The following is a 26,671-nucleotide window of genomic DNA, read 5'->3' on the forward strand; positions in this document are numbered from 1 at the left end:
AGCTGAACAACCCCAAAATTATTTAATAAAAAAAAAAAAAAACCAAAAAAAAACCACAATAAAAAATCTAGAGGGGACAAGTTCTATGCTACTTAAAGGAAGAGTTGTTTCTTATACTTTTATTCATTCGTTTCAATCAGAAGTTTTACAAATACATAATGGAAAATAGAAAGAAAAACTGCTAAAATAAAACCCTTAAAGAGAAATTACCTGATTGTTCCATTCTGTCCACATCATCAGTCACATGCTTGGGTATGAAAGTTCTGCAACTATGCAGAAAACATGAAATTTTATGAAGATATTATTTGAAAAATAGCTGTATAGAAAGCTATGAGTTATAAGTGACAGCAAATGCTCTTTGGAATAAGAAGTCAGTAGTTTTCGATTAGTGTTAAATGAGAAATTATGTTATGTCAGGTGATATTAAATGGATATAAATGTCTGGATTAGTACAAAATTATCTGATGTCTGGAAAAAAATTAGTTTACTGAATTGATATTAATCAGTCTCATTAACTTTAGTGTGGCAGCTGCCATCTTGGCTAGTGCAGAAGGGATTGAACAGGGATTTGCAGAGCCAAATCCAGGGGCATGGATTAACTTAAAGAACAGTCCCTCATTGTGAGTGCCGCAACACGTGATACATTTTTAACTGAGGGAATACCTTGCTTGTACATCAGCAAGGGAAGCGGAGTTCTGTTTGGGAAATAGGGCATTGCTATCTGTAGTAATTATCCTGTGAGTGCTGGGCAGAAAGGAGGTCAGACAGTAAACAAGATTTCAACACTTCTTAGGGCTTGGCAGGATGATGGCTGATAAAACTCTGCTTACCTAGCTCAGTTAATTTCTGCTTTGACCTGTAGCATTTCCTTTGTTGAGTCAGTATTTATTCTTCTACTTAACCTTCTCCACAATGTCATTCTATTGTGTGTGATGATTGCTATCAGGAGAAGCATTTTATTAATTAAACTTTTCTAATAGGCACTGCTTAGCCAGCTTCTGAGTGACTTGCATAACCCATGTATGTGTGTTTGTTGATATTTGTTGAATTTAAGCAGCCATCGTGGCAAATATTCTTGCAGTTGTCAGTGCTTTGTGTTGTGTGTCACTCAGAAATACGTTGCTTGGTCATGGTATGAAAATGGAAAGTCACTTAAATAATGGCCCATTTTATCATTTCTGCATCAGTTTAAAGCTGACACTTGAAGTCTTCAGCTGTTGCCCTGCTTTATCATCAGGAGTATTTTAAACAGCAATTTAAAGGAGGTTTGAACAGTAATTTTTCTTGGCTCTGCAAGGCTCATCCATGGCTGCCACGCCTGCTTTGCTGGTAGAAATAATATGGCACTTATCCATGTTAACTTTTGGCACACACGGGTTTTTGCTCACTCAGCAGAGTATGTATTTAAGCAGAAATGTGGTTGATTCAGAGGTATTCACACAATAAAAAGTGAGTGAGCATATTTATTGTTGGAGAGGGGAGGAAAAGTATGATTTCTGCCTCTCAGTCCGCTATCTAGCTGCTCCCTCACATGAGCTGAGCATAAGGACAGCACTCGGTGCAAGAAAGATACCTAGAGCAGAGCCAGTGAGTTCCAGTAGCATTTTGTGTCAGATGGCTGATACATTTATTCCACCAATGCAGTAACTGTCCTTGGAGAGCATACTCCACTCTTTACCTGACTCAGGACATATGGAAATATGACGTTATTATTGCTTACTGCCGTAAGACTTCCACAAATGTGATTGTGAATCTTGGAACTAGGGCTGAACTTTTCATTACAACAACTAAATCTTAATTCTGCTTTTCTCATGAGCAAAAAAAAAATGCCTGGGGCTGCTGTTTTCTCCTATATGATTGAAAAATGCTGGCTATAAACGTACCACGTAGGAAGGAGGTGGCAATGTCATTAAACAGACCTATTTGCCATGGCATTTACCTCTGTGGCATAAAAGCAGCTTACAAATAAATACAACATCCTGTGAGAAGGTAAACAATCCTATCCTCTTTTGAAAAGGAAAGCAAAGCACAGAAAAATTAAAAGAATTTTGCCAAGGTCACCGAGCAAGTAAAATCAGGAATTCAAGACAGATTTTCATTCTTCTCTCTGCCTTAAATTGTTCTGACATTACAATCTATGAATTTTAACCCCAGGACTATACGGTTTACTCTGAAGAGAGTCATGTAAGATTTCCTTGATAAAAGCTTAAGAAGTAATGCCTTCTTTGTTAGGCATTCATTAAAAGGGAATTTAGCTTATTCAAAACTTTATTCAGATCTGGTCCCACAGTTGAACATGTCTCAGCAGAGCTAAGATGGACTTGTAAACCTAGATGAAACTTAATGTCTACTACCTAGCAATGAAAGAGCAACAAGCTGTCTGAAATGAGAGATTAATTTCAGCAAGCCTCTGCAAACTAAGCCAACCTAATTTCATGTAGGTCTATGCCTCACTTTCCTACTGTGCCTGCCCTCCAGCTCTTCTGTTTTCCATGGTAACTAGGCCAGCTGTCGACTAGGAAAATACCCTTGGGCCAACTAAAAAAGAAAAGTTTTCACTTACTAATATTTTACAGCAAGCTTTCCCCGGTACAGGAGTTTAGCTTCAAATTCCCACTTCTCTTTACAAAGCCAATATTTGGTGGCATTAAAGCAGTGAAACAGAAGGAAGATCAGAACCAGACCAGTATTTAAAATAGCGAAATCTAAAGATATTTCCTCCTCTGCTCTCCTACCCTTGCAAAAGGTACTATTGCTATATATAAGGGGGAGTGAAAAATGAATAGAGACCAAGAAAAGAGGAACAAAAATAAAACCAGAGAGGAAGAAAGAAAACAGGCCTAGAAGGAAAGGGCGTGAAGATAACAAGAAACATTCTTCTTTACAATGTAAACGCTTGTTTTTCTGTCCTGACACTGACAGGAATGAGCTGACAAGAGCCGTCTCTTATGGTCTCCTCTGCTTTAATTAAACAAAAACATGATAGATATCATCTTGTTTGAGGAAGACTGCAGAGTAGCCTTATGCATAAGGAGAGCTGCTGTCTGAAGTGATTTTTCGCTTAGAAGAATCAGAATCATAAAAAGATAAAAAAGTGTTATTTGGATTCTAGAGACTCCCCTATTGAAAAGTCTGATTCTCTCTCTTCTGTTCCACAGATGAGTGTTGCTAGTTATTTTTGAAGTGTAAAGGACCGTATGTCTTTATGATGCCACTTTATCTGAGCTGTGGAGGTTCTCTCAAAGTTATTCTTTTGACAAAGTCACACACACACATGCACAGAGGTAACAAGTTGCTGTGATCTGATGATCTGATCCATGCATCCTTTGTTGTCATGCAGCATTGGTCCCACTATGGAAACTGCACTCTTCAGTAGGCTTCTCTAATGAGATGCCACATGGCAAATTGCCAGAGAAAGAAGACTCGACATCTTACAGAAAGCATACGACATTGGAATACTTAAAACAGAAAGTTTTGCAATCTTGTAATTATACTGAGGTACTGTCGTTGCTGAAACACCTAAAGCAGTACCTGCTGAAGACTCATTATACCTCCCTATTCCTGTGTAGGGAGTGATCTGAAAAGAGTTCCCTTTGTTAGATATTGGGAAAAGAAGATAATCAGGGCCGCTAGCTAGAGCAGAGATGTCCAGGTGAAAGTAAAAATCCATGAGAGACAGATATGTCAGGGAGTAATGTAGGATCAGAATCCTAGTTCTTGCACCTGTATTACCTGCACTTAAAACACAATGGATCTACAGACAGGTCCTTCCAGAGAAGTTGAAATGATGCTGCCTTAAAAGAAATATTAACTCCTCGTGTATTTGGAATGTATCAAATCTCATCTTCCTGTTGGCATCTGAGTACCTTGTCTGTAAAAATAACAGCTTTGATTGGAGACATTGTTAAACAAAGCAAATCCTTGTAACTGAGTGCAGAGCAAATAGAAAAATTAACAGCCCATCTCAAAATCCACTGCACTGCAGAGTAAATTATTTTGAATGACATATTTGCATAACAATTGCACTGTCTCTTCCTATTCCCCCCTCAAAAAAAAACCTCAAACCAAACTCCTCCCTCCCCATGCCCAGGGTGAATTGTAAGAATGGTAAATCTGAAAACTCTAGGATTATAAAGTACAAATCTGGCTCAGAATGTATGAATAAAATCTGGAACTGCTCCTAATATGAGCAGCCAAAGGCCATGATGACCTTGTACAAAGACAATTTTAGTTTTCTTCCTGAAGCTACTTCTGTATTAGTATGTAGAAAAAGGTAAACAATCAAACAAAAACCCATCAAACAAAAACAAAAAAAAGTGCAAACAGTTTTTTAAAATTAACCAAAGTGTTGCAGTGTAACTCTGACTTAATTCTGCAGTTTTGTGTAAATCTGGATTGCCCAGTATATGCAGAACCATGCAGAATTAGTTCTGTGTCATACATTTTGTTTTATAGTGTTGTGAGGGATTTTTTTTGTTCCAGCTGTGAAGCTAATGGGAAGCTCCCAAAGCTATCCAAAGCTAGTTTGGTAGACATGAACTGCCCAAACAGTAGGCAGATGAATCAATGACATTTTCAGATTCTCCTCAGTGTATTGCTGTGATAACTGTGGTCTAAATTCAAATACAGTACAAAACTTAGCAACTCCGTTGGCTCTAGTGGACTCCTTGAAGGAGGATTAATTTTGTGTTTTATTTATATGGTTTGAAAGTCCAAAGAGCTTAGTCACCTCCTGTATCCAATTAATTGCTGGCATATTTGGACATCATCCCATTAAAGCCATTGGGTCTGCTTATTTTAGTGGTGATTATCCCATCTAATCCCATTCATTGCCAGCTTCCAATGCAGTTACCCACCGAGAAGAATACAACAATTTCTGTTAGGCCTGGGATGAATGGCGCATTTCAGTTCATGTGCCACAAATTTACTCTAAGCTATAACAAAGATACATAGTTTGTAGCTTTCAGGCTTGCTGATTCTGGTGTAAGAAAGATACTGCATGAAATTCTGACAACAATATGGCATTTGTTCTAAGGAGAAAATCTGCCGTTTTGAAACAAGTGCAGACTGAGACATACCTAGTCACGTGAAGAAAGCACTGGCAAAGATGGAACCAGACTTTTCAAAATTAGTGCCAGACTTGAATTCCATGTTTCTCATTGAATGAAAAATAATACTGCCCCATTGATAATCTTCATGCAGCTATTAAATGCAATGTGTTTGTTAAGGAGCTGGGTTTTTATTTTGTTTTATTCTGAATACAGTTTTTGGAGGGCAAGGTTAATCATTCTCTTTGATTCTCTGTTGTGGGTTAACTCCAGCCGGCAGCTAAGCACCACCCAGCCTCTCTCTCACTCCCCCTCAGTGGGGTGGGGGAGAGAGTCAGAAGAGTAAAAATGAGAAAACTTGTGGGTTGAGATAAAGACAGTTTAATAGGTAAAGCAAAAGCTGTACATGCAGGCAAAGCAAAACAAGGAATTTGTTCACCAGTTCCCATGGGCAGGCAGGTGTACAGCCATCTCCAGGAAAGCTGGGCTCCATCACGTGTAATGGTTACTTGGGAAGACAGACGCCATCACTCCAAATGCCCCTCCTCCCCATTCCTTCTTCTTCCCCCAGCTTTATGTGCTGAGCATGACATCATATGGTATGGAATATCCCTGTGGTCAGTTGGGGTCAGCTGTCCCAGCTGTGTCCCCTCCCAACTCGTTGTGCACCCCCAGCCTCCTCGCTGCTGGGGTGGTGTGAGGAGCAGAAAAGGCCTCGACTCTGTGGAAGCACTGCTCAGCAGTAACGAAAACATCCCTCAATTATCAACACTATTTTCAGCACCAATCCAAAACATAGCCCCATAGTAGCTGCTATGAAGAAAAATAACTCTTATCCCAGCCAAAATCAGCACATTGTCTTTACTGACAGCGGCACTTTTTCTATTAATAGTTAGTTGTGAGCAGTTAGTAATTGCAAGCCTGTAATTGCAAGCCTGAACTTAAGTCACCCCTAGCATTAATGACACTTCAGGGTGAAGGCATTTCACTTTGGTAGCTTTGGATTGATGCTTTATTAGGGTGGGATCTTTGGCAGACTGTGAACCCTCACTCACGGATTCTGAACTTATCCAGGTTCAGTACTGTCGTATGCAGGTGTTGTTGGAAACAAGAACTAGTTCTGTTATGTTGGTGTTCTGCTGCAGGTATTTTTTGTATTCATGATAGTGTGTTAATAAATTTGGTCCTCTGCTGCTTGCAGACCCAGTGAAGAGGAGCAGACTAGAAAGAGACTGACTTTTCGAGCAGCTAACAATTGCCTTTTTTTTTTTTTTAAGAAACTGGAGCAGAAAGAGACAGACACTGTTAACACTTCTTTTTACTAGATGATTCTTGTAGCACTTATATTGATGCTAACATGTCCATTCAACAAATTGGAGAAGACATGTTCTGAGGGTGATCGTTTCTTGCTTAGACATTAGCCAGATAGCATCTACTATCTGGTAGCAATAGCGGTACCTGTGCACCGTTATACTCTTCTATTAATTCTTGGTACAGTTCATTTTCAAGATAAAGGCTCTTTCTTCTCCAGATAAAATCAGTTTTATCTGGGGTTTATTTTCTTAATACAGAAGTGTGTGCAACTAACTATATTATGTATCAAATAAAACATTTTTCTGCCAGGCAACCTTAACAGGGGTTGGCAACTTGCATAGCATAGCATAGCATAGCCTTTGTTTTCATTAATCTGCTAATTTTTTGTGAGTCAGCAGGACACACATTCAACAGTTAAGGCATTCAGTGGGAGTGGGGGGAACGGAGTTGATTGAATCTACTGGATCAAGTGATTTGTCTGCATGCAACTTGTGTTGCCTTGTTCATAAAGATCTTTGAGAGATTAGCAAATAATGGCAACTAGTCCCTTGGCTCCCATAGAAATGTTGTGTTTCTCAAGCTTAACCAGCATACTTTATAATGTCAGCAACAATTTTTTGCTGTCTAAGGGAGACCAATGTGTTAGACATCTGTTCCAAGTTATTTTGTAAAAAAAGAATCAGAAAAATAAAAGCAAATGTATCGCATGGCCTTTTAAAACAAAATTGCACTTTAAGCAGAGGTATTTTCAGTTCAAGGGTAATGCTTTGAAAAATGAGTGTACAAAAGGAGCTCTGTTATATGTGAAGCAGCAGGTGAAACTAGCTGCAGGTTTCTTCTGTGAGAGGTGTGAAGAGCCAAAAGTGGACAGGTGCCGGAAGCTACTGAACAGCTGCTGCTCTTCCATCCTGGAGACTTACTTGATTAGAAAGGTTCAGAGAAAATACTGTACCACGCTTCATGCAGTCTCCTCAAAAAATGTAAACTTTCATTCTCGTCTTGTTCTAGAATAGGAAGAAAGAAGAGAAGAGAGACCAGGAGATGAAGCAGGGTTCTACCAGCCCTCTTGTGCCTCTCTGTTCCTGCTGGCTTTGTACTTGGTCAAAGAAAGGGAGAGTGAAAGGGAGTTCAGTCTTGGTCCTTGGTCCATCCACCCAAGTGGATGACCTTGCACTATGTTTCTGTAAAGCTATAGAAAATGGCTGGTACTACAGTCATTTGGGAGAACTGCTATGACCCTTCTGTCTGTTGTACGTTAACTCTTATGCCTAACTGACTTTGCTCCCCATTCTCCCCTGCAGAAATTGTGGTGTTCTCAACGTGTTAGGCATTTTGTGCTTCTCAGTTCATTTGTTTTTATGTCTGTTGCTTTGTTGATTGCCATACCCCAATAGGTCTACATAGAATGTTGTTGTTTTCTGTGTTTTCCTTTATGACTGTAGTACATAAATAACACTTCCTAGAATTTGGAGTTAGTTTTAAAACGGAGATATTATCCTGTATACAGTTTTTAAAGGAAGGTGACAGAGATAGCCTGTATGTTTTCTCTTGAGTAACAAAGGACCATGAGAACAGAGCCACTTAAGGTTTTCCAGCAAGGTAAATGAAATTAAATTTTGCTGTCCAGTGAAGGCTTCTCTCACCGAGGCTGTGAAGGAGGCTGGGAACAGAGTACATCACAAGTGCAAGTGTTCCTTTTTGTTCTCTGAAGCAATAGCTGCCATCCTACAGACTCGTTCCTGGGAGCTTCAGCAAGTTCAGTCGTCCATCCTAGGCACTGTCACAGAGATCAGAAAAGCCACAGTCATATTTGCCAGCTTGGCACTCTGCTGCCTTAGAGTTTGGCTGAGTCTAAAAAGGCCGTGCCTGAGTGGGCCAGCTAGCAAGTGAAAAAGATGAGTTCTGCAGACTTGGCTGCACTCTGCAGAGGAGTAAGGGGAGTCGTGGGCATAGGGGATGGAGGACAATGGAGTTCTCAGTGTCTGTGCTGTACTTGCTGTGTTGATATCTCTATCAAAGGGATTATTCCTGTTATCACTGGCAAGGAATTAAAAACCTTGTCCAATGTAACCTTGGGGAGATAAAAAAGAAAACTAAGAAAGATTTTACTTGCAACTTAGTAATTAATAGCAGCAGTTGCCCACTCATCCTTATGGACCATCTCAGGCTAGATGGAGGTACTAACCTTCAGCTGCACATTTTTGTCATATCTCACCCTTGTGTCTGTGAATAACTTGCAGTGGGATTTAAGAATCTGCAAAGCCCGGGTGCAGCCTCACTGGCAAACCACCCCTGTTACTCTTCTGTTCAAGAATACAAACAGTAAAATGTTTTCTTCCAGGAGATAAATATAAAATCCATCATATGCTCTAGATGTGTCCCATAGCTCTACGGCACAATTAAAGCAGTAAGGACAGAGAAGAAGTATTGCAGAATGCCTAAGGAAAATCAAGATGGATGGCAGCCTTAGACATGGAAGCTGTGCAGCGGTAGAGAAGTGTGTTTTGTGTGCTAACCTTTGATATGAAGGGCTGTGGAGATTATTGCTATAATGAGTACTAGTCTCGTACTAATGTTCTCTTCTGTGACTCGTCCTGCCTCCAAATTAGTGAAACAGAAAACAAACATAAAATATACCTTCATAACAAAGCATATTGACTTCCTTGGTCAAGTTTACCAAAGATGGACCGATGACAGTAAGGGCCTCAGCACTCACCTTAAAACCCTAAGGCACGTCCTTTTCATCGTGTTCCTCTGAATTCAAAACACCTTACGCAAAGAGTACACAGTGTGTGTGCTGGTAGGCACAGCTTTTGTGTAATGAATACCAGCCGTCACCTGGAAACGGATTAACTAGGATCACTACTCTGACTTTGACGCCAGATGTAAATAACGCAGTCAAACTGTACCTCGCTCTTTCATAGCAGGTAGGGGTTAAACCTGCAGTAAGATACGGGAGATCCTGGCCTTTCCTTGGGTTTCTTTTACTACAGTTTGGTTTAACAGGCTACCTGCAAGCTAATCTGTCCTGTCAGGCGTTCCTCTCTGGTTCACCTTTCTTCTCCCCTTTCTGAAGGAGACAAGGAACAGATGTTGAAGCAGCAGAGATGCCTGAGCAGCCTCACGCTTTCACCGTCTGCCAAATCCAACTCAGAGAGCAGACGGTGTCTGCTGCAAGGCCTTTAGAGCACCAGCTTCCCTCTATCCCCACACCACAGAAGGAGAATGAGGACAGCTCACCTGTTTTGGTACCAAGATCCATCCAGTCTCATTCCTTTCCTTCCTTTTGTTTCCCTGCCTTTTTTTTTTTTTAATTTCCCTTTTATGCACAGCTGCTGGTGTTAGTCCTGTTTCTCCTTCTCTGACCCAACTCGGCCTGATTCAACCCCACCTTCCTTTCTGCTCTGTGGCAAAATTCTCTCCAGCACGCTTATGTTTCCATACCCAGAAAACACACGTGCACACACACGCACTTCTGCAGCTGGGAGTGACAGAAAATGGGGTTGCAGCCACCTTGCAGGCACGGCGTGGGTGCGTGCAGGAAGGAAGGGAAGCAGCTGCTTGCAGAAGGAAGACAGGGGTATCTTTTGGGGCACCCCAGAATCTGACTCGGACCCTCAGACTGCTGCTGAGCAAGGGCAGTCTAGCTTGCTGCTTTACCAAATTTCAGGTCAGCACCCTTCTGTTTCCAGCCCCATTGTGCTGTTTCCTAGAAAGTGACCTTGGGACAGTGTATCTGAATTAGCCTGGCCTTGCTGAGAACAAGGGCGTTTGTCCCAAATCAGAGAACCCTGAAGAGTGAGGAAGTCTCCCTGTTGTTAGGAGCAAGATCCTCCGTATAGGCCTGGCATAAAGCCACATTTTTATATTGAGTTCTGTCTTGCGGAACGCTGTGAAAATTGTCAGGAAAAAAAAAAAACAACTTCACATGTTTCCTTACTGGCAGCCTTGAGTTTTAAATCATTCCAATTTTGTCTTCCCCTGTCACAGCTAGGCATCTTGTCCGAACTTGAAAATTTCATTAGCGTCTTGAGCATTTCTCCATCCTGCAACCTCAGAAGTTGCAGACTTTCCTATCTCCACTGAGTTCTCGTAATGTCAGGGTAAAGATGTGTGCACCCAGAAACTGGAAAGACAGAATTACAACTGCATATTTGTTCAGTTGTTGAATAACATTTCGGCAAAGCCTACAATGAGTTATCACATTAAAAGCTGTCCTTTGTATCCTCCTTGGGACTGCTTTTATAAAATTAATATAAAAGTCAGACCCAGTTAATCCCAATCATTTTGCAAATTAAGGTCTACAGGTTTTTGAAAGCATCCCTAGCCCAGTGGGCAGGCAGAAGGAAGTTGCGCTGCCTGCACCGCAGTCGCGAGACGCATTTTGAGTGCAGGGCCCCCAGTCCCTCGTGGAGCTGCTGGGGCAGCACATGCACTGTCAAAAGCTGCCGCGTGGATTCACGCTGTGGAATGAGTGCTGGGCTGCAGCTGGCATGTAAATGGATTTCATAAGTGAGATCATGATGACTGCCTCACCTTTCCCCATGGACTGGGCTCAAGAAGCACGTGTGAGAGGACTCAGACTCTATCCGTCCTCTGTCCTCATGTACAGCTTATGCATAAGCTATCTGAATCTGGCCCATACTCCTTTCTCAGGCTGAAAAGAAATCTTTATATCGTATGTTTATATAAGCTTATTTTCTGGGAACACTTAGCCATGAGAATAATTAAAATATGGATCTTCTGGGTTGATCTCTCTTATGCAGGGTGTAGCTCTGCTTAAAATAGGAAAACACTTCGGTTTTGCTATTTTGCTTCCTGTGTATGAAATCCTAAGCCTTTCATTTTAGGGAAGTAGAAGTTGTTTTATTGTTCTCTATATCTGAGAGGGTTAAAGCGACGTCTCAAACATGAAAACATAGTTTTTCTGTGTTCCTTAAATAGGTACTGTTAAAAATAGATTAGGTGAATTAATTTAATTTAGACGCTCAGGAACTAATTCCAATGCGAGCCTAAGTGCAAACAGAAGATTCCGCACCAACATAAGCTGGCCACTTCAAAGTAGATATCACAGTGCTGTCATCTTTTCTTCGGTGCACTTGCACTTGTCTTTGTAAGGCAGAAGTGGACAAGTTTGTTCTGCCTGTGCTCCAAAAGAAATGTGAGCTGTTTAGTTGGACTGAGACTGCTCCAGCAGGCTACAATTCCTGCCCACGTGACAGTTTGGACTGTGCCAATGATGCTTTAGTTTAAAAAAAAAAAACATTACCGAGCCTGTTTCTGACCTGCTGTTGAGATGGATAGAGTATGTTTTTGTTCTAAATCATCTTGTTTGCCTACAACTGGGCTAAAAGGCCGCTGCAGAGTGTGATTCAGTAGCCTAAACACAGGCCATGTAGCACAGCACAGGGCATCTGAGACATCTGCATGGGAGTGGCACACATGAGAGGTTGCTTCTGGTGGGCCCATGCCCTTCCAAGGCAGCAGCTGGAGGCCAAACAGGATTTCCTAGGACATCTAAAATGGCAGGAGGTATCTACATTTAAGCAAATGAATGCCATCCTGTGGAATCTTGGACTTACTCTCCTTGAAATCTGGAAGAATTAGTTTATCCACCACCATATATGCATGTGCTCTCAGCCTTCTTCAGTTTGTGGAGGGTTCAGGGTAAGAATACAGCTGTCTCTGTGTGCTGGGGTTTGCCTTCCACCAGGTGCTGCAATGACAATTTGTATTTCTTTCCAATACGAAAAGTAATTATTTTTTTTTTAATAGTCTGTAGTCTACAAAAAGAAATGTCATTTAAATCTCCTCCAGAGAGTGCTGATGATAAACTTTTCATATCTCTTCCCTTTCATGTCTAGGCATTTCTGGTAGAAACACCACATATTCTTTTAAGATCTTCAGTGCTTATAAATCCTTAGATGTTCAGAGGTTTTGTGTAACCAGAAAGGCTTTTCAGAAACCAGTAGGTGATATTATTCTGCATTGAATTATATAGGAAAAGAGGACCTAGAAGGATCATTGCCTTATAAAAGATGACAGGAATCTCTCATCACCAAAAGATGCATGGTCTGCGGTAGCAATATTGCAGTGCGTTACATATGATTTGAAAGAGTTGAAGTGTCTATAGGAATTATGATTTTTTTTTTACCTTTAAATATCAGTGCTTGATATATATCTTGTTCTTGCCTTTTGCTATGTGATACGTTCATATCTGATGTGCCTTGAAAGTCAACAGCTTCTCTGATTTCTGTGCTGTGAAAACTAGCATTATTTGTTAGGTTTGAGTAACCTCATCAGGTAAGAGAAACTGCATTAAGGTTCAGACATTTATAAGGAATTTAAGCTTTGAGACGTTCTTAAGGATGAAGTTGTGGGGGGAAAGCTCAGACAAAAGCAAAGAGCAGTTCATCAGTCCTTCAGGCAAAAGGAAATCCCAGGCGAAGGGTAAGATGTTAGTAGCAGTGTAAAGATGGTGATTCCATCTACACTTATAAAAGTAAATCAAATGTGTACAAAACCTCTGGCCCACATAAGGAAAAAATTTCCCAGTGATCAATTCAATTAACTAAAGAAAGCCCTAAACCCTACAGCTTTCCTGGCCCGAACGAATGTGTAAGTAGAGAAGACTGCATGGTAAACAAGCAAACAAAAAAAGGTGTGTTTAAAAAAGCTTTTACAAACTTCAGTAGAACTGAAAAGCTGAATTTTTGCTCTACACCAACACTTACCAGTAAAGAAAGGAATGAAGTAGGCTCATTTCACTCTTCTTAGCAGTATAGCAAATTTCAGAAATGCATCCTCAAAATAGTGAAGGTTTCTGGAACTGATGATATGTCTAAGACTAAAATGTTTTTTAAATGCACCTTCTAGTTAAAAGAAGTGCTTGATTATGTAAGTGTACTGGCAGGAGAAAAAAAATAGATTTAGGGGTATATATTTAAGACTGGACTTCAAAAAATACAACTTATTTTCACTTTGTAAACTTTTCTTGCAGAAATAAGAAGCAATACAGGCACTGCACTATGTATGACAATAAGAAATGGCAGGTTCCTATTGATTCAACACACTTAGAATCTCATTAGTTATCAAATAGGACTTGAGTACTGCCAACAAATAAACACTTCTTTTCATTCTCTCCTACCCAAAGTCACCAAATACAGATTAGTCTGGAGTGCATTTATTGTTCCTGCTAGAGGTGGTATAAAATAAAAATCAGTTTTAGATACACAGATGTTTTTTCCTCTCCTTCCTTCAGGCTGTTGAAGAACGCACAGAATGAAGTTCATTTCAAAATCTGGTATCAGAAACTACTGGCTGCTCTCCAATTCTGTGCTGGAAAAACCCTGAGCAATGAGTTTTCTAAGGAGGGGAAACTTGTCAGAATTCTGGAAGACATTGCCAAAAAAGTAAAAGCTGCCAGTGACCCAAAAAGAAAGGTTTGTTAAAAAATACCTCCCCTTCCATCTAAGTTTTTTCAGCTAATTTTTTTTTTTCTATGGTGACACCTCTTTTCTATAATGACCTTTATGTAAATAAACCCGAGATTTGGCTAACACCTGTAAAATTTTGTGCTGCTCTAAAAACAAATAAGACACGTATATTTAATGGGACAATTCTTATCACTATTAGTCTTGAGGTCAGCAGATCTTTTAAGCCATTTAAATTCCTTCATCAATGGTTTCTCAACCAGACTTGGAGGTGGTCAGAAATAATGTCAGCAAAGCTGATTAACATTTTACTGAAAGGAACACTCATATTCAGCATCTCATGCCAAAATATTTGACTCCTGTAGAGATGCGGTGTTTCTTGGAAACTTTGCTAAGAGTTGTCCTGATAGGCTGTACACCCATGTTTCTTGGCAAAGCCAACCAGAGTGGACTGTACTTAGTATCTCAAATATAGCATTCAGCAATTAATACTGTATGCATATCTGCAGGGGTGCACTCCTGGCAGTAGAAGGCTTGCTGTCTTCTCCAGCGGGTGCAGTTTTTATATTGCATAAGTACATTTTTAATTCAAAACAGTTAATTTTCCAAGACTTACTTACCTGATGTGTAAAACTGTTTCTTCCTGAGATCGCAGCAAGACTGACCAGAAAGCCAAATAAAAACATACCTGCCACTGCTGGTTATCTTGAAAGTTATCATGAATTCTTTTTACCTTCTTAAGGATTCAAAAATTTTCAAAGGATTTTTTCAGAAAACACGGTGTTGCTACTGAGAGCAGCAAAGCAAACATGGAAGTAAAAACACAAAAATATTTGCAAAGAGAAAAATCCATGTAAAGAAAAAGAAATAGTAGTGATACATTATACATTACTGATGCATAATTCAGATTTTAGAGATTAATCTCAAGGCTGCAGTTGCTGTGATACTGAGAAACTCCCAAACCTTGCCGCTAACACACCTACAATTAGTCAAGGGAGATCACAGTGTTGAGCAACAAGTTGTCCAGCAAGGCAAAAAAGAGATGAGATTCAGCAGAGCAGGTGTGAGGCTAATCAGCCCCTAATGAAGGGTATCGAATCTGGACCGACATGACAGCATGAACTGGTAGTGCATCTGGGCAGTAAATGCATGAATGTGGAGTAAAATCACAGTTCTAGCTTTTAATAACAACACCTGAGTGTGCCCTCATTAGCTGCTATAAGGTTACATGGATGCTACTAGCTCCAGAAACTGTTTAAAATATGGAAAGACAATCAATCGCTTAAAAACTGCTGTTATGTTCTTTCATAGTTGCCGTAATGGTTCATATGTTGCAGGAGGTGTTAAAGGTGGAACTTAACAGACTTCAGCAGTTCTTCCAGGAGGTAAAGGTTTGTCGACTTCCCCTGAATCCCGCACTTGTTGTCCAAGGCGTAGAGGCAGATGTAAGTCTAGCTCATGCAATGGATTATGTTTGTAATTTTTTTTTTTTTTTTTTTTTTTTAGTAAAAAGAGGGAATGGGAATGAATGGCTGCATTGACTAGGAAATAATCTTACTGGTATTAAGCATGAGTCATCTGGTAAACTGACATCCAGCCTAATCCCCTTGACATTGGGGGCCTTTACTGGAGGCAGAGGTGAAGGAGACTGGTGGGGTGTGCGTTGCATGCGTGTCTCCCTTTGTGCAGCAGCAGCAGCAGCAAAGATTTCAAACTCTGCGCAGCCCACTCCCAGCTCAGCTGCCCTGCCGTGGTGTTGGGATCCGCAAGGGCGCTTGGCTCCCCTGAAGCTGAGACCTGGTTACCATCCTGCCCAGGTAGCTCTTGGTGGCAGTTTTTGCTCACCCAAGACTCTCTCTTTTCATAGATGGGAGCAGCTAGAGGTCTAGAGCTAGCTCTCTTTTTGCTGAGGTGAGACTAGGCACGTGACTGAGGATTGCTAAAATGTGAAATTTTAACTCACCCGTGTCTGTGTCCCCTATTAAAAAATGGCTTAAAAATAAGGGAAACAACAATATTCTTCCTTGACTTTACTTTGACCACAGCACTAAGACTCAGTTACTCATTGTTTAGAAATGTTTTCATAAGCAATATTATGCCAGGAATGAGCTCTTCCAGCTCTGGAGAAGGAAAAGTGTCCAGCAGCAAGAGAAAACAAACACGAAGATACATTACCAGTTTACATTACATACATTACCAGTTATAGCTGCCTAATTACAGCAATTTGTGCTCTGTTTTCGTTCTCTGGCTCATTATCCACAGTGGACCTGATTCTAAGAGGTGCTGATCCCTTCAACTGCCTTTGACCTGTGATTCTCCAAGTAATTGCTATTCAGCCTTGATCTTGCTGAGAACAGAGGTCTTCCAGCACCCCACAGGCTTGGGCCAATTGCGTATGATATAAGTGAGAAGAATTTGAAGCCTGCTGCTTCTCACAGCTTTCAGGCTTTTTGGAAATAATGACTAATGGGAAGGTATCTCACCATACAGTCATGCTATTTATACTGCAGCAGCCTGGCTGAACAGATATAACATGTTTAAATATAAGTATCTGAAGTTTGGGGTTTTTTTTTCATTTTTCTTATATCATTACAGGCCATTATCTTGCTATAAATATATGTAGCTTCTGAAATGAACTGTATGTCAGTAAAATCATGCAAATTGGAATTTTTAAGTGCTTATAATTACCTAAATTTAATTCATTTTGGTGTTATCTATTGATTTTACCAGTAGCAAGCAGTGCTCCCAGCTCTATCGGTAACACATTACCTCACAGTAACCTTTTGAGCACTTATTGAGACATTTCAATTGGCAAAATTCCATAGGGGGTCAGGATTTCATCATCAATAATAGCTAGTGCATGTCGCAGAGGTATGATGCAGCTGAGACAATATTTGCATGCTTGTACCATGATTCGAGATATTTAGATGAAAAGCAAGACACAGCTGTGTCTAGTAATGTTTTTGTTCAAATTAGCCTCCATTGCACTCCACCCAGTAAGGAGAGCAGCAGCTCCCGTGGGGTGCTAATTTTTTCTAGAAACGAGGCCATTAATTTACCATTGTCTTTGGTTGGTTTTTTGGTGGGTTTCTCTCTGCCCCCCCTTCCCTCCCCCCCCCTTTTAATGATGGTAATAATACTACCCTAACTCACACAGGCTTTGCAGTGCTTGGCTCATTAATGCTTTTTGAAGACCTTTGAGGTCTTCAGGTGGAAGGAGCTGTAGGGCATAAGAAGTCAGAGTTTATGCTTTGTTAAGATAAATTCCACATAAAATAGATTGTGATTTTCAGAATTTCCTGTATCCTCAGCCAGAGTGAGGTCACCAAAGAAATTAGCAGGTTCTTTGCTTCAATAAAGATTGTGTGATCGAGCAATACTTTTTTTTCAGAAAAGAATAGGACCAAAGGCTTTTCAGTGCTTTACAGATTCTTATTAGATCAGTCTTATGTACTTCATCCACTCCAGTCCCAGACAAAGTTTATCGTTAACAGGCCTGGGTTAAAATGAAAAACAGTACAGAAAATATTATCCATTCATATAAACTGATTTGTGGGTAAAATAAATTGCCTGTGGAAAAGAATTTCAAATTTTCATGACCCAGTTAAACTGTCAATAATATCAAGAATTACTTGTTTTTGTTATCAGTGCAATTGAGCATTGTTTAAAGATGGTACCTTTTTAGGAGGTATTGTATTAGCCTGATGTTTTCTATATGTGACACTGTTGTTGTTCTCTCATCTTTTTGCCCGGAAGTCATGTTCATATTTTACATCCAACGCGTTTCCATTAAAAATCACTTTCATCAATGCAAATGCTCCAAGTGGAAACATCAATGTTATTTTTAAGGTATGTTCTTCCTCTAATCCTCAGTTCTTTTTTGTATGGAAAATGTTGATTTGAAATTCACCTAATTTATGTTTTAAACCTTGAGTCTGAGAATGTTTGATTTAGCTCTGCTGTTCACTTTTCCCAATTATTTTTTACACTAGAATTTTAATGGACTGTGCTGAGACAGTGCATTGAAGTAGAAACTTTTTGATCGGTAGAGAATCAAACAACTTGCAATTTTTTTTCTTAGTGGAGACAACCAGGCTAAAATACGAAGTTTATATTTTAAATCTAGTTTATTTATCACACTGGAGTCAAAGGGCAAGTCTCAGAGGAGGGATAGTTCAGAATGACTGAATCCAGTAGCCTTGTCCGTATGTCTCTAACAAACCGAAATACTGGAGTGTTGGAGACTGTATTTGCTATAGAGAACTAATTCCGCCCCTATCAGGCAGCATGGGCTGAGGAAAAGGAAGGTGGAGGGGAGAGCAGAGGAGCTCGATCTCATTGGATTTACCTGGAGGAACTGACTGAAAATAAACTCTGGTTTATTTTCCAGCTGACACCTTCAAAGCTTCAGAGTTCAGGACAGTGCTATGTCCACCCACAAATGACAATACATGCAATCTAAAGTTACTTTTAAAAGAGCAAAAGTCTTCCATAAGAGTGGACACTGTTTTTAGGGAACACTGAAGTTCATAAAATGGCTGACGGATACAAAATGGTCAGTGTTGCCAAATACATTATTCTTAGATCTTTTGCAGTATCTTGTTCCAAACCAGAAGCCTGAAAATTAATAACAAAAAATTAAAAAAAAAAAAAGAAAAACATTTCTAGCCTGTCTTGAATTAAATTGACCTTTAAAGCAGCTGTGATTCTCGGGAATAGAAGTATGCTTTCCAGGTGTGTTAGGGGGAGGCTAGCAACGTTAAGTTTTTCTAAACATTTAGAAAGCTGTTTCTTACAATATTTCATTTGAAATATTAAATATTAAAAACATTAAATAGACAGATTCCTACTTACTTGAGCAATTTGAGCAAGTGCCTGCTCATGGGGGCATTTAAACATTTGTGCTCGTTCTACCTAGACAGTATTTTCCCTGCTCAGTAACATTCAACAACCAACCAACTGTCTAGTTGCTGTAGAAGTATTATAGCTGACATCACCTTCTCCTGTCAGCAAACTATTGTGTTAAAGTATCTTTGTACTATAGTTCCATTGTTTATTCATGATGGATAATGCGTACATAAAATGATAAGCACTATGGTACTAAATTGTCTACCGACTGTGTATGTGAGGGAAGGAGGGAAAGTAAGTGGAGAGAATAAGATTTTTCTCAGGTTTCGGTACTAAGAAGAATTAATTTGGATTAAGATTACCTTTAAATGAAAGAAAGAAGATTTGGATTTTTTTCTTAAAGATGACTCTATTTCACCTTAAATACTCACTTAATGGCAGTAAATGTCTGTAGATGCTTCTGTAAAAAGAACATAATAAAAGAATAAAGCACTTACAAATACCAGTAAAAGTCACATGTATTTTAGATGGGGTGGGAAGGAGGAAACTAAAAAAGCAAGGCTTTTGTTTTCACAGGCCATTTATTTAGCCATGGTTGAAGATAATCTCTTCATTACCTTTTGTGCCTACAGTTAAAGACCCATTTCACTAAGATTATTGTTTGACCAACTCCAGGGGGAGAGCAGTCAACACTCTATCACTGTTTGAGTATGAATCAGGTCATGGGTAAAATACAAATTCATTATAAAATTTCCCTTCAGCGTGCTGCAAAGCATAACATTAGAAAAATGCTGTCATTTGTGAAAAGGGATCTAGCATTAGGTAGACTTTAACATGTAACTAAATTAAGATCCTACCTCTGGATTAAATTTTCAAACTCTAATAATTTCATAGGAATAATAAGCAGAAAGACTGCAGTTACTCAGGGAGCATTTGTTGCCATCTCAGTGGCTGCCAAAACTGTTTCTGCCTATGTGTGCCATTTACGCTGTCCTCTTCCGACACAGGAAGATTTAAAACAACTTTGAAGAAAAGCAAGAGGGATTTACTGTAAAATGAACACAGCTATTTTGGTGAGGGAAAAAATTCCAAATGAAATAGGAAGTTATTTCTGTCTGGTATTGAAGGAGAAACCTGTATTTCTTGTGCAATTTTCACAGATAGGCGACGATCTACGTCAAGATATGCTGGTTCTGCAAATTGTTCACGTGATGGACAGCATTTGGCTCCAAGAGGGACTCGATATGCAAATGATCATTTATAGGTGTTTGTCTACAGGAAAAGACCAAGGTCAGTTTTACACTAGGAAAGTTACCTGTAATACATTATTCATATCTCATGTAAACAGCAGTATACAAAAATCCTCCCTTTAACTTTTATTTTTATGGGTGTCTCATTTATCTTCCCCTTAAAAAAAGAAATGCTGAGAATATCTGTTACTCTAAATTGTATACTTGCCTACTCCTGAACATTCATTTTATTTATTCATTCTGCTTCTCCAGAAGAAGTAAAACTAAACTCATTGAATTTTGTAGGAACTTAGGCTAGAATTTTCCAAAAGCCTCAAGACCATCAGCTTGCATCAGATTCTTAAAAGTAACTTCACACATCAAAAAGAGGGCCTTGGAGAAAATTGACCATGCCTACTAAAGTTTTAATCCAGTGTGATCCTGCATAAATGCTTAAATGAACCTGGTTGCATGTGGCTACAGAAAGTACCTGTAGACAATTGATGACAGCTTCACAGTGTTGATTTTGAAATATTACTCTTGTGATTTATGCTGCTTAGGGCAAGCCTGACTCATCTGAAAGCTTTATTTTTCTCTTTTATGGTTATTATAGCAGAGCTGTAGCAGGGTTACCAATTGCTTGTTAAAGAAATTTACTGACAGCAATAAGCTTACTATTTTTTACTGACTCTCAAAATCTTTTACTGAAAATAATCCTTGCACAAATAGAAGACTGATGTGTCCAGGTTACCTGCTGTACAAAAAACTACCCACCCCGCCCCCCCTCATTTAATTCTGAGCCACAAAGAGGAAATGAGAGAGGATGAATGATCTGAAGGAGGTGGGAGAAAGTATAGATAGGTCTTCATGCACATGGAGGGTGGTTGAGATGAGCTGAAAAAGATTCCTCCCTTCTTTATAGAGGTGGGAGTCAAAGCTTGAAGGCTTCTTCTTCAAAGGCAAATAATACAAGAATACCATTTCTGAACATAATATTATAGTCTTTCTTATATACTGGCACTTAATTTGATTTTTGCCAAGAAAGATACAGGGATCATCTGCAAATAATATTCTCTGCCAGACAGTCTCTCCCTTTCAACACCATAGCAGCAGAAAACCTTGGTGTCTGACAGATTTTCTTCACAACGTCTCTCCTTGTGAGCTACAGAAACATTAATGTAATTGATTTACAGTTAATGATTAAGGATAAAAGGACCAAGTGACATGCCTGTGGTCATACTTATGTACGTAGTTACATGTGCTAAAGTCACCTTGTGCACCCAGGTCTTCCAAGTCCTAGGCTAACAACTTGCTCCATGGGCCATCTTTCCTACACAAAGGAGATAGGAGATGATAATTTCATAGTCATGGGAGCACAGAAGGCACTTTTCATAGAACTGTGGAAAGCAGATAAAGTGCTGGTAGGATGCCACTTTCCAGGCCTGTCACCAACTGAAATTATTAGAGGAAGCCCTTCCTGTAATGCAGAGTTGTGGGATGATGTGCCAGGGGACCAGACACAGGGACAAGGACAGAAAGCTGGCAAGCTGGGTCTCAGTTCCAAAAAAGGAATTAAGTGCATGCAGTAAAGGCAGAGGATTCAAGTGAAGCATTGCAAAATGCTTGGCTTCTGTCTGCACTTCAGATAAAGCGCTGGTAGGATGCCACTTTCCAGGCATGGTATAGTAAAGGAGCCTGTCACCAACTGAAATTATTAGAGGAAGCCCTTCCTGTAATGCAGAGTTGTGGGATGATGTGCCAGGGGACCAGACACAGGGACAAGGACAGAAAGCTGGCAAGCTGGGTCTCAGTTCCAAAAAAGGAATTAAGTGCATGCAGTAAAGGCAGAGGATTCAAGTGAAGCATTGCAAAATGCTTGGCTTCTGTCTGCACTTCAAAGTCCCAGTTTATGTCATCTTGGATCAGACTAATTTCTGCATTATCTAGTATCCTTTTTCCCAGCTGTGATCAGCATCACATACTGCAGAAAAATTTGTGTAGCATTCTTGACAGTAAACACGTATGAAATAACTTCATATTTAGTTGTAAATATCTGATCCTATTTTTTTATAGATTTTTGTTGTTTGTGTACATATTCTACCCACGTTGAATCTTGTTAAATTGCAGGCCTTGTCGGTACCTTGAGGCAGTTGTTTCCACAATATTGTTATTGGTGTTTTTATTTCTCATTTGCAGAACTGCCACTTTTTACTAAGTGTCCTTTGGCTTTTGTGTCCAAAGAGAAAGACAAAAAAAATCCTGACCTATATTTTCTATTGCATTCATTATTTTATAAGCTTTTAAATGTGTTTTTTTCTGCATGGAATGATCCAACAATAGGCAATATGCATCGATGGTCTTCATATCTTTTTAAGGTTGAAGGTTTTTCATGGGAACTCTTTTCTATCTGATTAGGATTGGTACAGATGGTGCCAGATGCTACAACACTAGCGAAGATCCACAGGGAGTCTGGTCTGATAGGACCACTGAAAGAAAACACAATTAAAAAATGGTTCCGTCACCATCATCCTCTGGAATCAAGTTACCAAGAGGTAACGTCATAATGAAGCTTATTATACATTCCATGTTTTACCATGGGGAAAAAAGAAACCAAATGGCAGGAAGCAGCAAATACAAACAAGTCAGACACAAGACAAACAAGTCATATGTATAGAAGCCAGGGAACGGACTTAAATGCCACTCTCTTTCTAAGGAGATATTTCTCTGGATCAGGTGCATTGTAATACATTTTCTATAAAGATGTGTCGTAGAGATCTTTCGAAATTCAGAAGTAAAATGAAGAGAAGCTGAAGTAGAAATTAGTATTGAACTCAAAAACATTTCTTTTTTAGGTCAGCTCTCTAAGTACTTTATTTTATATAAACCATGCAAAGTCGTTGTGGATTTCCTGCATTTGGAAATGACTATGTCAATACGCACTGTTTTAGAAAGCTGTTTTATCAAAAGTACCTAGTTGTATGATACATAATTGGTACAGACAGTGCCAGATGCTACAAAACTAGTGAAGATCCACAGGGAGTCTGGTCTGATAGGACCATTGAAAGAAAACACAATTAAAAAATGGTTCTGTCACCATCATCCTCTGGAATCAAGTTACCAAGGGGTAACATCATAATGAAGCTTCACCATGCTTTTCATATCACATTGTGGCATCCCCTGTAATGCTTCTGATTTTATGAAGCTAGACATTATGGATGAACCAAAAAATTGGAAATTTTATTTGTAGAAGCAGAGGTTTCCCAAGGAACTCTTCTATTCAGTCTTTATTGTCTAAGCATGTTCTGAGGACCATGAAGAACCATTTTAATGTTTGTGTTGCTGGGACAATTTTTAGAACCCTACTTCGTGCCCACAGTCGATTGGTAGCCAAAATTTTAAATTTAAAGGGGAGCTTTGAGTGTTTATCATTCTGAAAATTCAGTGTTTTTATAGCAGTTTATTAGTAGATGTATAACATAAATATGTTTCATAAATTTTAGTAATTTTGTAATTATTCCATAGGCGTTTGTTCATCCACATTTTCAGTAAGAACACTTGAATTCCTAGTATATCATCTTGATGCAATTAAACAGGAACAATCTGTATAGAAATTTTTTACAAGTTTGTATGTTTACCGTGTTATGGTCAAAGAGCAGCCAATGTTTCCATTGAAAAGTGAGATACTATTAATTATTGATTGAAAACCTGGTTTCTTGCTGCTGCTGCTGTTTGTAAAAAGTACCATTAATGTGGAATATTCTAAAACCAATTTCTCCCCCTTTCAGTTTTTTCGACATAAAATACAGTCATATCTGATTGCATAGGGCATGCATAAAATTACTACTTTACATTCACCTTGCACTCGCGGGTGAAGGAACCTTTCTTTTCTACTCATTAATAATCTTATACAATACTGTTTCTAAGGTGCTCAAAAAAACATCATGCAAAGTAAGCTTTAATGTCCTCATTTTACAGTTGGGTGAACAAAATCACAGAAAGCTTAGGTATTTTATCCAAGGTGATCGACGTGGGTGAGTAGTACAGTTAGACATAAAATTCAGCCAACTCTTGTGCTGTGGCCTGAGTCTTCCACGGTGCTGTCATCCATATCAGCTGTTGCAGGTGGCACCCTGCATCTACACGGAAATCCTCAATGCCTAGATAATGATTTACCTTGGCTAATGTAGGTTTCGTCCAAAAATATAAAGATCGCAGATTAGAATTGTTTGGGTTTCTATACAAATGGATCACATTAAGATTCATGGGAAATTAAGACTTCTGAATAAGAACTGCATTTTCAGTTCTTAGACTGTAATAGGTAAGACTAAAAAAACCCAAAAACTATTCCTTATGCTCTGGGGTAGAAAAGTGATCATCATTTCAATCAGGAGTAACTCTCCCCTTGGGGAAGACACTGAATATGTGTGTTGTGAAAGAGATTGGATAGATTCTTCTACTCAAAGAAATCACAGTTGTTAAATACTTCCCACTGAAGTTAGCAGAAAGCTTGGAATTACCTATGAGTGTCTGGTGAGCAGATAATTAACTTGTACCTTTTCCTATATCTGCCATGGGCACGTTTTTGGCAAAGAGCAATGCCACAGTGTAATATTGTAAAGAGATTCATGAGATAGATCTGAATGAGCTACTCTACTACAAAGTAGACTAACCATGAAAGCACAGATCTCTACCATGTAAAAGAGTATCAGAGTAGGTTATATTAAACATGACTGCTAGACTGGGTTTTGGTTTAATCACTCTCTTGGGTCTCTCTGCAAGACACTAGGTTTGATCCCATAGTCTATTCAGATTCACAAATGTTATGAGCAGAAAATGATTTAGCCTTTCTTTGTTTCAGTACATTTCTGTAAAATCGGCCTGAATTCTTTGGGCTGGAATATTGTGAGACTTGATTAATTAGGATTTGAGAAAGGAAACCGAGTTCTGGAGAAAAAAGACCCATGTAGATACAGAAGAGTACAGTGGCTGTAAAATAACCTACTTTCTTTACAAAGCAAATGGTTAAATTTGTGGATTTCCAACTAATTTCCAAACAATTGTTATTACGATATAAATGCAGGCTATTGAACAAAAAATTTCAACTTCCTGCCAAGAAGCTTGCTTTTCTTAGGTACGTTTCACCTTAGAAGTTTTCCATAGAATTCCAAGTACCCAAGTACCGTGAAACGCAAGGTGAAAACCTCATGCATAGAATTGTTCCTGCATTGTAACTTTGAAATTTGTGTATTATTTGTTTGCGTACCATTCCTTCAAACACCTGTCTGTTAAAAATTTAACAATATGCATGTTATTTGTAGAACTACAATTTTTGGTTTTCTTGTTAGCATCACAAACAAATACATATCTCTATATTTCCAATAAGTGCTTTTGTTTTACTAACTAGGCAATAAGGAATTTCTTTTATTCCTGCGCTGGCTGGTGTGTTGTCACCTTCATTCTGGGAGTCTGCGATCGACACAGTGACAACATAATGCTGACAAATGCTGGACACATGTTCCACATAGATTTTGGAAGATTTTTAGGTCACGCACAGACATTTGGAAGCATAAAAAGGTTAGTATCTATAGTAACACATATAGTAAACTTTAAAGCAATGTTCTGAAATTTCACAGCCTTATCAACACCCATGGGAAACATACAAATGAGATCATGCTTCTTTTCTGATTTCTGAATTTTCCAAAACAACATCTTTTCATTGTTCACAAAACCTCAAAAAAAAAAAATGGAAATGACTGGAAAAAGACTTAAAATGAGATGTTGGATATCCCCTTTCAGTCTAAAAAAAAAAAAAAATCTAAATGCTTGCTTGGTGAAAGATTTGAATGATGCAGTTCAGTAGTGACCAGAGTAGTAGACTGGCCTATGCCAGAAGAATTCTGATGTCCATCTTTTTTTTCTAACAAAAGAGTATCCATTTGGATAATGGATCCAAAATCATAGATGTATCTAATAGATCACTTTCTTCCCATTTTCAGAGAAGAAACCAAATTTTCAAAATAGACCTGGAGAATAATTACATTATGCCTCTGTGGGTAAAATTGCAAACTTTTTCATTATCTTTTGAAGTTTTACATCTAACCACACTGAGCTCAGGGGCTGCTTTACAAATACCTAATTTTTCCTAAACAAAGCTGTGATTTTTCTGTGTTTGTATCGATCTGTGATGTAACTATCCTGTGATAAAGATAAATAAAATAGTGTGATCATGCATTCCAGTTCCGAATGTGAACATACTATGGAGGAATGAATTGGGATGGAATAAGAATACATAGGATAATGCCAGTATGGGCAAAACACAAAGAAGGTGTTATAGCAGAGTAGAGAATGGATAAATGATCCCTAATACTGACAGGATGAGTGTGTGTGTGTCTTTCCTCCACATTTCCTAATAATTTCCAGAACTAGTCCCAGAATTAAGTTTGAGCTAATTGTTCCTTCCTTTTTTCTTCTTTTTCTTTAATATTTTAAATTTTTATTTTAAGCTGGCCTTTGACTATTTTAAGCTATCTCAGTGTGTTAAGACAGAAATAACAGTGTGGGAGTATTGATAAGAGGGAAGCTGATGGGGCTAATAAGTAGTTCTAAGCCAAGGAGTCAAAAGATTTAGTAGCAGTGCTCAGAATTATCGTCAATCATTCAAGATATGCTCCCTTAATTCTACTTACTTGCTGTGGAAAGAATAAAGCAGAACAGAGTAATAAAAAAAGATACTCATTCACACTCTGAGTCAAGTGTTGCATCCCTCACTCCAGGAAACTTCCTTTTGGAGCCCAGCAGG

The 26,671-nt window shown here is 39.0% G+C and overlaps 1 protein-coding gene across 1 annotated transcript in view; it reads left to right on the forward strand.

Annotated features, from left to right (window-relative positions):
- PIK3C2G (phosphatidylinositol-4-phosphate 3-kinase, catalytic subunit type 2 gamma) overlaps positions 1 to 26,671 on the forward strand; it is a gene marked incomplete at both ends in the record, with an annotated part of 124,037 nt that overhangs the window by 47,507 nt on the left and 49,859 nt on the right. Inside the window, 6 exons of the mRNA XM_010288538.1 lie at positions 13,624 to 13,804; positions 15,133 to 15,240; positions 17,552 to 17,644; positions 19,804 to 19,933; positions 22,288 to 22,424; positions 25,277 to 25,446. Of these exons, the coding sequence (XP_010286840.1) occupies positions 13,624 to 13,804; positions 15,133 to 15,240; positions 17,552 to 17,644; positions 19,804 to 19,933; positions 22,288 to 22,424; positions 25,277 to 25,446 (819 nt within the window). The remainder of the gene's footprint in view (positions 1 to 13,623; positions 13,805 to 15,132; positions 15,241 to 17,551; positions 17,645 to 19,803; positions 19,934 to 22,287; positions 22,425 to 25,276; positions 25,447 to 26,671) is intronic.

This window comes from Phaethon lepturus, unplaced genomic scaffold, assembly GCF_000687285.1.
Source record: "Phaethon lepturus isolate BGI_N335 unplaced genomic scaffold, ASM68728v1 scaffold8790, whole genome shotgun sequence".
Classification (NCBI taxonomy): domain Eukaryota; kingdom Metazoa; phylum Chordata; class Aves; order Phaethontiformes; family Phaethontidae; genus Phaethon; species Phaethon lepturus.